Raw genomic sequence first — 12,119 nt, 5'->3', positions numbered from 1 at the left:
TCAGCCTAGCCGCAACAACTTTTGAGGGACTGTTTTTCATTCACCATCCCAATTGCAAATGAGAAAAAGACTTAACAATTGAGCTTTTGCAAGATATTGAAATGTAATGCTGTTGTCATAGATGTCATCATGACATATTACTTCCTGTTACGAGGAGACAAGCATAAGTGGAGGTGGCAAGGTCGCATATTGTAACTCACTCATAATCTCGCAATATTTTCTCATTTGCAATCGGGATGGTGAATGAAGTTGTGGCTATGGTGACAGCGGGGAAACTTTCTTTATTTTCCAATGTCAAGTGTATGAGCCTTGGAAGTGTGTCAGCCTAATAAGTCACACCCAGTGATTGATGGATACTCCTCAAAGTTCACCAAAGAGTATCCAATCACTGGCCGTGATTACGAAGGCTGATACACTTCAAAGGACACACACTAGACATTGGGAAACGGCCTTTGTTCTCTCCACAGAGGCGGGGCATGAGCGAAACGCGAGGTCACAAGCACAGGCCGAGGATGGGAGTATGCATATTGGAAAAATGGTCAAATTTCATGGTAAGATTTTATGTGCTTTGGAGGCTGAGGTATAAAGAATGGCTTGGGCATTTAACAAGCGTTTTTTGAAATGAGGAAAAAGCAAGCAGTGACAGGTAGTGTCGCTTGCCTTTTTTGACAGGTTTTCACTGATTAAATGTGGCTCTCACCTTTTGGTGACATTTTGGGCTGGAAGCCATTGTCAACTGCAAACTGAACAAAATTACTGATTGAAAACTGAGATCGGTTAAAAGAGACAAGGACATCTAGGATGCTGTGTCTTGCGAAAGCAAGTTATATCTTCAGATCTTGTGAGTGCAAGTCTGGCTATTGCAAGTAGTGCAAAATGTGCATTAATGATGTCCTTAGTCCGTAGTCCCACATGGAATGTTCCTGTGTGTCTGTCTACAAAGCGAATAAAGTTGAATTGTGCATGTAAATAGCACAATCAATAATAAATACACAAATAAATAAATACAGTACTTCCCTTAACAGTAAAGATATACTCAAATGGGTGAAAAATCTTTCCAGTGTAAGTTGATGTATTGGATTGAATAGCATCCCCATCAATCAGTTCACATCGTTTATAATGTACTTAATGTCCAGGAGGAGACTGGCCATCTCCACAGCCACATTCAGAGCATTGACTTTGGCCAGAAAGGAGTCTAACACAGAAATGTTGAAGGCTGAGTGTGCTGGAGGTACTGAACAGAATTCAAGGTGTCTTGAGTTGAAGTGGCCACAACCGCACGACTCAGGTTGGCCGGCATTCGTTTCTTCAGCTGAGGACGATGATGAGGCATAGGGCACATGATCAGTTGGCATATGGTCAATTGTGGATAGTCCGACATTACGCTGAAGTGTCGTTACTACAGCTTCCAGTGCATGACAGAAGGCCTCTGCCCCTAGCTGGAGGTCTGAGGGTGAACAGCCCACTGTGCCTGAAATCCCCAAAGTCTTCGGAATCTATGGGGACATGGAAAAAAAACACAAAACACAAAGTATATTTTTTGAGAGTCTTAAATTAACTACGCAAGTCCACCCACATAGAATAGAATATTGGGCCACCATCAGCATAGAATATCAGGTTCTATCACACATGGACATGGCATCACGTAATCTTCTGTTCAAAATGTAAGTTGCATGCATTTTGCAAGCTATAAGTCCAAGAGGTAGGTTTTTTTTAAAATACTTTTCAAATATACTTTTAAGTTACCAGATATATTTTAGATAATTCTAGTCAGTTCGTTTTTACTAGAGAATGTTTTGTTAAACAAATCTCAGCAGTTATAAGTCCTTCATAACTCATGAACAAGCCTTCTGTAATGTCACGCCATGTCATAGAATTAGTAGTGAAGACTCTATAGGGTTTTTCTTTTTTTGTTACAATGTCTATGCATTTCAGCCTATATAGCCTTTTCAGGGCGTATCAAGAGTGGGCTGCTTTTTAAAACAAGTTAGTTACATGATACTAATCAAATGTTTAGCAAAATACATGAGGGAAAAAAAACAATATGATGAGGGAGCCATGAATAAACGAATTACAATAGGTCTGGAGGTTACACCACCTCACAGGAAGTGAATCATGAGTAATGAGTGCACAAACCGTTTGGCGGATGTAGGCGGCGAGGTGTGTTTCTGTGCAGCCGCCCCCCAGCAGAGCATAGGGTTCCTTCAGGGTCAGCTGCAGCACATGCAGTGCCTTCTCACACGTCAGCTGACATTTACAGACAAAAGAAAACAATCATTATTATTCAAACCATTCCTGTGCCACCATAAAATGTTTAGCTGGTATGTACCGGACTATTTACTGGGTTTTTGAAATTTTGGATGTTTGCAATTTTGGCCCATTCTGGCCTATATATCACTTATGCATTCTTTCCACAGACAGAAAAAGAAACCATGGAATATCAAAGGTACCTAAACTTTATCACGGCAGTATAGCCAACAGACTAGAATACAAATACTCTATTTTCACTGATAGAGCCTTTGGTTGCATGATATTCATAACTGTGTATCAATGCATTGCATTTGGATAGATGTGTTTTATTATTTTAATTACTGTATGGCTTGCATTGGGTCATTTCACGTGAAATCAGACACTTTGGGACCCGACCGACCCGGATTTCAATCATACTTGGTGTGCCTTTTTAGTAGCAAGGTAGCACCCCAGAACTGCATTGGTTTGAATCTGACACTAATATTAAGGGAGAAACAGACTAGGAAAGGTTCACATGTGAGGGTAGGACACTATACATTCAGCCTTGAATAGGCCTAGCCTATATCAGTCAGTGTTAGTCACAAAAAGATGCCTGTGGTGTTATTTGAAAGCTCTTTTCTGGCTCTACATATTACACAATCAGCTTGGAATACAACAACTCTCAGAATATGAATTATGATAAATTGAAAAATTAAAAATTGAATATCTAAAAAAAATATATTTTAAAATGGCCAGTTCCTTGTCCAAACGTAGCCGGCAATGTCATTAGCAACACCTCAAATGCTGGTGTTCGGTTCTTTATTCATTTCAGAGAGAATTTGACTCACAAATATGGCATCATACAGACCACTTACTAATAATATGGTAATACCATAGTAGCATCACATGACAAAACAAAAATGGTCAGTTTCCATGGTCCCAGGTTTCAGAAACTAAGGCAGATGTCCATTTATACACACCAAATGATGATATGTGAATGTTTGAACATTCCTTCTCTGTGTACCTGTGTCATCTTCCCTTTACCGTACTTTAAAGAGATAATCAATGGCTACACTCTCATTTTGTACTCTACCAGTGCATTTGAAGCAGCAGCTGTGTCTTTTGTAGATAATGTATAAGTACGTCCCGTTGCAGTTACAGGTTCCACTACCAGAAGCACATCCTGATGATCCATGACAAGTCTATCTGGTCTGAAGGGAAAAGTGAAGGATGGAGATGGTCCATGAGGATGCAGGAAGTTCAGTTTCACCTCTCCAGTGCTCGGCATACATTCCTCAACACATGCTAGCCACCAGTTGCCATCATATACAGCTACAGCATACCCTTTGATGCTTGAAAATGTAACACATTCCTTTACTGAGCTCACTCTTTCAACTCTGCCTTCTCTGAATGCTGAAAATGGCCTAACTTCCACTGTGTCCATTGACAATGGGCAGAAGCTGTGTAGTTTTTGAGTACCTGGAATAGTTCTTGCAGATTCCAACCTTTTCAACAGGTTCTCAGCTTCATGATGGTACATCTCTGTTGTGGCAAACTGGCAATGGATGTTCTTGAGTGAGATGCACCATCATGAAGCTGAGAACCTGTTGAAGAGGTTTGAATCTGCAAGAACTATTCCAGGTACTCAAAAACTACACAGCTTCTGCCCATTGTCAATGGACATTAGGCCATTTTCCGCATTCAGAGAAGGAGTTGAAAGAGTGAGCTCAGTAAAGGAATGTGTTACATTTTCAAGCATCAAAGGGTATGTTGTAGCTGTATATGATGGCAACTGGTGGCTAGCATGTGTTGAGGAATGTATGCTGAGCACTGGAGAGGTGAAACTGAACTTCCTGCATCCTCATGGACCATCTCCATCCTTCACTTTTCCCTTCAGACCAGATAGACTTGTCATGGATCATCAGGATGTGCTTCTGGTAGTGGAACCTGTAACTGCAACGGGACGTACTTATACATTATCTACAAAAGACACAGCTGCTGCTTCAAATGCACTGGTAGAGTACAAAATGAGAGTGTAGCCATTGATTATCTCTTTAAAGTACGGTAAAGGGAAGATGACACAGGTACACAGAAAAGGAATGTTCAAACATTCACATATCATCATTTGGTGTGTATAAATGGACATCTGCCTTAGTTTCTGAAACCTGGGACCATGTAAACTGACCATTTTTGTTTTGTTTTTGTTTTGTCATGTGATGCTACTATGGTATTACCATATTATTAGTAAGTGGTCTGTATGATGCCATATTTGTGAGTCAAATTCTCTCTGAAATGAATAAAGAACCGAACACCAGCATTTGAGGTGTTGCTAATGACATTGCCGGCTACGTCTGGACAAGGAACTGGCCATTTTAAAATATATTTTTTTTAGATATTCAATTTTTAATTTTTCAATTTATCATAATTCATATTCTGAGAGTTGTTGTATTCCAAGCTGATTGTGTAATATGTAGAGCCAGAAAAGAGCTTTCAAACAATACCACAGGCATCTTTTTGTGACTAACACTGACTGATATATTCAAGGCTGAATGTATAGTGTCCTACCCTAAAATGTGAACCTTTCCTAGTCTGTTTCTCCCTTAATATTAGTGTCAGATTCAAACCAATGCAGTTCTGGGGTGCTACCTTGCTACTAAAAAGGCACACCAAGTATGATTGAAATCCGGATCGGTCGGGTCCCAAAGCGTCTGATTTCACGTGAAATGACCCCATTGAGACTTTTCAAAAAGGTATCTGCACACCAAAGCTGTCCCTCACTGTGATTTATTTGATGAACTGGGGATTGGGATTGAGACTTTACACTATAGTACCTTGAGTTCATTCAGCACGGTCTCGTTCCTGTGACACAAGACCATGGTGCAGACCGCAGGGCTCCCACTGGGCAGTAGGTGAAGCATTGGTCTGTTTCCAAAACACTCTCTCCGCAGTGTGTCCACCTGTCCGTAGGCCTCTGGGGGAAATGGAGTGCCAACTGTCGCCATGGCCTGGGCACCTATCACAAAGAGGCAATGACAAGAATAACATTGCATTACGTTACACTTAGCTGACACCTTTATCCAAAGTGACTTAAAGTATTTAGATACAGGTTATTGGTTACAGTCCCTGGAGCATTGTGGGGTGAGGTGCCTTGCTCAAGGGCACTTCAGCCATGGCTGGAAGGGTAGGGAGACTATTAACTTAAGCCTTTCAGAGTGACATTGTACAGATTTTTGTCATCATTACAAGTCTGTTTGCAAACCTTGGAGTGTGCAGTGTCTCATACAGCACAGTTTTTATGTAGGCAATAAAAGTTTCCTTTTCTAATGACTAACATTACATTTGTGGAGTGTGTGTGTACAGAGGCTCATTAAAAGCAGTGCGTGTTGATTTAACATGTGGATTCAAATGACCTGTTGCGGATATGATTGGATCCAGGAGGGCAATGCCAAACCTCTCCACCACCACAATACCATGTTCCCTCAGGTACTGCTGCAGGACTGGATGGATCACCCGTTGGCACATGAACAGCTTCACCCCATCTCTCCTCATCTGTTCACCCAGCTCCAAAAGCGTGTCCAGGATACCCGCCTCTACATCAGAGCCACGGTGGTGGATCTCCATGACAGCCTCGCCGACCTCTGACAAGTCTCCTGACAGCGAGGCATTGAACACAGCTACTCTACAGGGAGTTGCGGCATATTGCTCCACCACCGTGTCTGGTGGAAAAGAGTCAGGCATGTCTATGAGAACCCCTGGAAGAACTGCAGATTTCTGCACCGCCTCTCCTTCCAAAGCAACCATTACTGTCTTACCCAGGTGCACACTGTCTGAGGAACTAGTCGGAATGGTTTGCAAGAAGGCCTTCGTGACCATAGTGCTGATATGGAGTGTCTCAGCAGCATTCAGACCACAAGCTGGCTTGCTTGTAATAACACTCCGAGCTACGACCAGAAGTTCCTGACAGCTACTGAAATCAATTGCGATTTTACACTTGCACTCGTTCCCCATGAGGTATGCATTGCATAGCTTCTGTATGTGTTTGTAGACTGATATCACCTCTGCGGCGTTGTGATTAATAAGTTGTTTAGCGCCTTCTACAAGTCCAAGACAGAGAATAGCTGCAAAGAGCCCACAGTCACTGTAACGCTGTGTGTGATTCTGCAAGGAAGCGACCAGTAGCTTCAGCAACGGTTCGGAGGTCTGGATAGTTTTAAAAAGCACAGCAGATGTCGAGGTGGTCTGGATGTGATTCCCCAAGTTGTTGTGAACATGCTTTAGTCTTCCACGCGGACCATAGCACGATGTTACTATCTGCCATAACAAAGTCAGTTTAGCATTTATTTCTTCACCAGACAGAGGGTCCTCCTTGCAAACAGACTGCGTTTTCTTCTTCCGGATATTTAACATCACGACGAGCGGTTTGCATTTGCTAACATAATAATTGGCATGTACATTCGCGTTGTTTTCAAAGCAAACTAAAGAATACAGTTTGAAATTGACTGGTGGATGAGCAGCATCAACACAAACCCTGGAAAGACAACAGGTGGGTCGCGCGCTCTAATCCAAACATGCAGTCGTAGTGATTGCCAGACAGTAATATCATAATATTTTGCATTGTCAGTCAAAGTATTATGTGGCCTTACACATTCTTGTATAGTTTCATGGAGCAGTAAGTTACATAGCAGCATTAGCCCCGCTTACGTGGTATTTTGTAGCATTATATTTTGTTAAAAGTACAGGCAGTGATTTAGCCTGCCCCTCTATTTATGTGATATCATGTTGGCCAGAAAGGCGCCAACAGCAAAGGACTCCTGTGTAAACACTGCCGCCATTTTGGATCAGTCAAAAAGTCGACGGTAGTCTATGCATCACATGAAAGGTGAAGTTGATGGCATTTCATTTCACCCCCATGTTGCGGGGGGAGAAGGTTTTTTTTACTTACAGTACTTCAATCAATCAATCAAAAATATTTATTTAGCACATGATCAAAGGTTTACATACATGTCATTCAATGTGGGTAAGAAGAGAAGGAAAAAAAACAATATTGTGTTATAGTGTGTAGCCTATCACCATAGGCCGATGAGAATAACGCTGTTTTTAATTTCTTTTTAAAACAATATACTGTTGGGGCAGTCAATTGCACAACTAATGCTAAACAGCATATCAAGAACAATTTTCATGCTTTTAGGCTAGGCCTACTACAAAGTGCACAATGGATTCACTCATCCGCTGTACGATTCCTGTTGTAGGCCTACATGCTGACCCTATTTCATTTGGTGTTCATTTTGAAAATGTCCATTGTCCTAGGTTTAAATAGGCCTATATCTTTTCAGAAGACAACATTAAAGAAATTTCACTTCGACACAATGATTAGTGACCTGTTAACAATATAGGCCTAACCGCTTACATTTGTTGTTCACTCACAAAAAATCTAAATACAGTCATTACCGTTTGAAAACAAAAGTGAGTATAGGCCTACACCCCAGGTTAAAATCCTGTAGGCCTAGTGTCTGAGAAGGGGCCATGTTGGCCCGAAACGTCTCAAAATGAAAAGGCATTAAAAGCGAGGTCATCAGTGTGGGTTGCAACCTTGCCTTACATTGAACTTTTACATTTTGAGTCTGCACCTGGCTATGGGTATGAGATTTGAATGAAATCCTATGGAGAGTATCATGATGTGCGTCAGTAGTCACACTAGTGGATGTTGACATGTTTCTTGCAGGTGAAATTCAGATTTCCAATGTTGACTGTGTTCATGCATCCCCAAACCATGTCAGTCCCACGACATGCTTGACTTAACCGACGATACTTTTTAAAAACTCAATTGAATGTTTACCACCACACATGCTTGACACCATCTAAAGCAGAGATGGACAGATCAAGGATATGGATCACTGGAACCACGTTGTGTGGTCTGACTCCATATCTCACTATAGGGTTTGAATGGGCCTTCAGCAGCAAAAAAAAAAATCCCCCATGAAGTTCCAGACAGTAACAGGGCCCACTAGGATCAAAGATCAGAGGACTTAAAAAGTCATGAGTAGACGAAAATTAAAACTTGGTGGGCACACTTTGGGCAAGTTTGTGGATTGGGCCCTTAATCAGTCTACCATGTCGCTTCCCCTTTCCATACTTTGTATGTTTTCTTTTCGCGATTAAATGGTTAAAGCAGCCTGGGAAAGGGTGGGCGCAGGATATGGGAGGGGGAAATAGCCGGAGTAGGGAAAGCCTCATCCTGCTTGCCATAGGAAATGGACATGGATTCCAAGGAAGCTCTCTTGTTCCTGACTAATCATGGTGGGCAAATCCCCCGCAGTGGCAGTGGCAGGGTGAATCCCTCTGTTGGATACTTCAGCTGCCAATGCAGCAGGCAGACTGAGGCTCTTTTTGAGAACATACCTATAGGCCTACTTGTTGTCTTGTATACCTGTAGTCAGTAACCAGCACCACCAGCCCTCAATGTGACAGGAAAGTGTTCAGTACAGCAGCACAGAAATTGGTGGTAACAGGTGTCTTTTTGTTTAGTAGGCTACTTCAAATTGATTTGAGGTCCAGGAAGCATACTTGCACTGGAGACAAAAAAAAAAGATTTTGCAGAATAAATCCATTTGTTCATATTACATGGTTCTCTCTTTCTCTCTCTCTCTCTCTCTCTCTCACTCACTCACTCACTCACTCACTCACTCACTCACTCACTCACTCACTCACTCACTCACACACTCACACTCACTCACACACTCACACTCACACTCACACACACACACACACACACACACACACACACACACACACACACACACACACACACACACACACACACAGACATGGTGCAGTCATGGGTAAGTGATTAGAGCGTCAGACTTGTAGCCCAAAAGTTGCCGGTTCGACTCCTGACCCACCAGGTTGATGGGGGGAGTAATTATCCAGTACTCTCCCCCATCCTCCTCCATGACTGAGATACCTTGAGCATGGTACCATCCCGCCAGACTGCTCCCTTGAGGCGCCATTGGAGGCTGCCCTGTGCACGGGTGCATAAATGCAATTTTGTTGCGTGCATTGTACACTTGTGTGCTGTAAAGTGCTGACACACAAATGTCACTTTTTAGAAAGTTATGATGAAATAAATGCCTTGCAGTGATTATTTGAATTCAGTTTTGACTGATTAAGAGTTAATACATTAAGCCAGCTTGGCCAGTATACTATCCAGTCTCCACTTGTGTGTGTTGTACTGATTATGTCTCTTCTAAATGTGATTAATTAATTGGTTTTGTATTTAGTTGCTGGTGCAAGAAATGGGTTCTTTTATCGCAATCCCTTTTCTTTCTTGTCTTTTTTTGCGCCGGGGACATGTAAGGTCTGTGGTACTATCCCCCAACAATGTATCCCTGACTGGTGTGAAAATCAACTGCAGTCTCTGAGTTACCCACAGGGTGGAGCTGTGATTGCCTCCACATTTCTCACCGTAGCCATGCAGTGTCTCACAGAAGTGAGCACACCACTCACTTTCTGTAGATTTTTTTAAGTACTATATGTAATGTCTTTTCATGGGACATCATTAAAGAAATTTCACTTTGGCACAATGAGTGTACAGCTTATATAAGTTTGGATTTAAACAACAAAAGTGTATGTCAACACAACATGTACTGTGACTATTACCTGCAAACTCGTCACCTTATGGTGACAGTCACCTTTTTCCCGGCCAATTAGGTCATTCACGTGAATAGAAATAGAACAACCGCTCTACACTGTCACCTTTTTTTCTTTGACGAGTTTACAGAAGATCATGATTCTCTCTATTGAATTTCTTTTTTTTGTTAAGATATTTTTTTGATCTTTTACGACTTTATTGATGATAGGATAGTTTGAGAGGTGGACAGGAAGTGAATGGGGAGAGAGATGGGGAGGGGTCGGTAAAGGACCCGGGCTGGGAATTGAACCCGGGTCAGTTGCCTGGCAGACAAGTACCCAACCGGTTGCCCACGGCAGGGCCTCTCTATACAATTTCAACATAGGGTTGTATTCACATTTGACACATTATGGCTGTATTCTGAATTACTCGTGTGAACAATACATTTAAATGGTCACATAAGTTGTAGACTCGTTACTTTTTATTGTGCCCTCATGACAAGATAAACTTACAAATATGTAGAAACGTGAGGAGCGTACTTGCTTCTGTGACACACTGTAACCTTATTCTTTCTACTTGTATATGCATCCATGTCACAATGCCTTTGCACGACTACTTATTTTTTCTACATTATAGAAATATATCAAGGGCCGAGTACAGTAATTGCGAAATTAGGGTCAAAGGTCATTTTGATATCAATATTGTCAATATTATCATGTCTCCATGATCCCTTTCAGAGTTCCTGTTAACAAAATGGTAATGACCAAAATGCTCTGTGATGTCATTGTAGGGTATAGCAGTATAACAAATATCAATTCATAAGAATATCCACATACATGTAACCAACGGCTTACTTAATACATTAGTACAGTACATTGGGGTTTTTTTTTGTTTTGCTTTGGCAACAACTTCAAAACAGAGCTGAGTAAATCTGTGCATTTTGTGTTGTTTCATTGAGATTGAAACATGTTTTGATAGAGTAGGCTAATTTTAGTTTTGAAAACTAAACCCTTCACCATGTCCTCACTTTGGCTTACACGTATCTTTGAAGTTTTTTTCTCCTAAGCAGCGATTCAGTTACTTAGGCAGAGTATTGGTTACAGTTCCTGAAACAATGTGAAGTTTGGTGACTTCCAGTCGGGGGTGAGCTTGGAATTAAAGTGGCAGCCATCTGAACCCTCTGCTCTGCCACAACTACAACTACTGTAGATGTCCAATTTTCTCATCTCTACCCATTAAAATTTGTCAATGTCATTTTTGTCATTTGCACACTCTGATAAGTTGAGGATTTTCTTTTCCTCAACCATAAAATAGCACGATGTAATGGCACGTAATAACGAGGACCGTCACCCTGTTGGCCCTCCATAACGACACTCGTATTCAAGTAGAAAAAACATTTTGTCCCACAGACAGAGCATTGTGAGGAAAGGACATATGTGCCGTCCTTATGAGTCTGACCTCCACCGGTGCAGTGCTAGACTAGGACTCAGTTTTCCAGAAACTCTTTAGTGTTAAGTTGGGCAGTCATGGCTAAAGGCGGTCATGGTTAGGGCGTCAGATAGCCCAAAGGTTGCTGATTTGACTCCCGACCCGCCAGGTTGGTTGGGGGAGTAATAAACCAGTGCTCTCCCTTATTCTCCTCCATGACTGAGGTACCCTGAGCATGGTACCGTCCCACCGCACTGCTCCCTTTCGGGTGCCATTTGGGGCTGCCCCCTTGAATGGGTGAGGCATAAATGCAATTTTGTTGTGTGCAGTGTGCACCTGTGTGGAGTGCTGTGTCACAATGACAATGCTAGTTGGAGTTTCCCAGTTGGGCTTTCACGTCCCTGCTTTCACTTTAAGTAATACCTAAGTATGAGGTGCCCCAAGGCAATCTCATCTCACTAAAGGTTTATGATAAATACAATAATTTTGTAGGCCTACATACAATATTTTTTTTCTCGTACATGCCAATAAAATGCTTGCACAAAGTGCATGTGCAAGGTAAAAAAAAATGTGTATGTATAAACTTTTAGTGATGATGTGAGACTTATTCCTGATATACATATTGCCTATGGGGCACCTCATACTTAAATACCTTAGTACTAGTTAAGAGTTTTTGGGAAACGCAGCCCAGGCTAGGAGAGTCTCTGCCTCTGGTAGGGTACATCTATTTTACTAGACTGGGGGGGCACTTGTCCTACATGTCTCCACTCATACACTTCCACAGCCTAACAAGACTGACTGTGTTGGCGGCCAATTGTGATGTCCGTCTGCAGGT

General features: G+C 41.9%; 1 protein-coding gene across 1 annotated transcript; it reads right to left on the bottom strand.

Moving 5' to 3' along the window:
* Window positions 1-236: 236 nt before the first annotated feature.
* mkks (MKKS centrosomal shuttling protein) lies at window positions 237-6,739 on the bottom strand. The gene is made up of 4 exons (XM_063192160.1): window positions 5,640-6,739; window positions 5,061-5,242; window positions 2,137-2,247; window positions 237-1,496 (listed from the first exon to the last, which is right to left on the bottom strand). The coding sequence occupies exons 1-4, from the start codon at window positions 6,634-6,636 to the stop codon at window positions 1,101-1,103; spliced, it is 1,686 nt and encodes a 561-aa protein (XP_063048230.1). The 5' UTR covers window positions 6,637-6,739; the 3' UTR covers window positions 237-1,100.
* Window positions 6,740-12,119: the final 5,380 nt, after the last annotated feature.

The sequence above is a fragment of the Engraulis encrasicolus genome, chromosome 24 (assembly GCF_034702125.1).
Source record: "Engraulis encrasicolus isolate BLACKSEA-1 chromosome 24, IST_EnEncr_1.0, whole genome shotgun sequence".
In the NCBI taxonomy this organism is placed as follows: Eukaryota; Metazoa; Chordata; class Actinopteri; order Clupeiformes; family Engraulidae; genus Engraulis; species Engraulis encrasicolus.
This window is presented reverse-complemented; position numbering and strand designations above follow the sequence as displayed.

Excerpts from the sequence above, each read along its gene's own strand:
- mkks (XM_063192160.1), bottom strand. The coding sequence starts at position 6,636 with ATGTTAAATATCCGGAAGAAGAAAACGCAGTCTGTTTGCAAGGAGGAC. Across the intron at positions 5,243-5,639 it reads TCCAATCATATCCGCAACAG|GTGCCCAGGCCATGGCGACA; the intron begins GTCATTTGAATC and ends TCTTTGTGATAG. Across the intron at positions 1,497-2,136 it reads CCGCCTACATCCGCCAAACG|ATTCCGAAGACTTTGGGGAT; the intron begins GTTTGTGCACTC and ends ATGTCCCCATAG.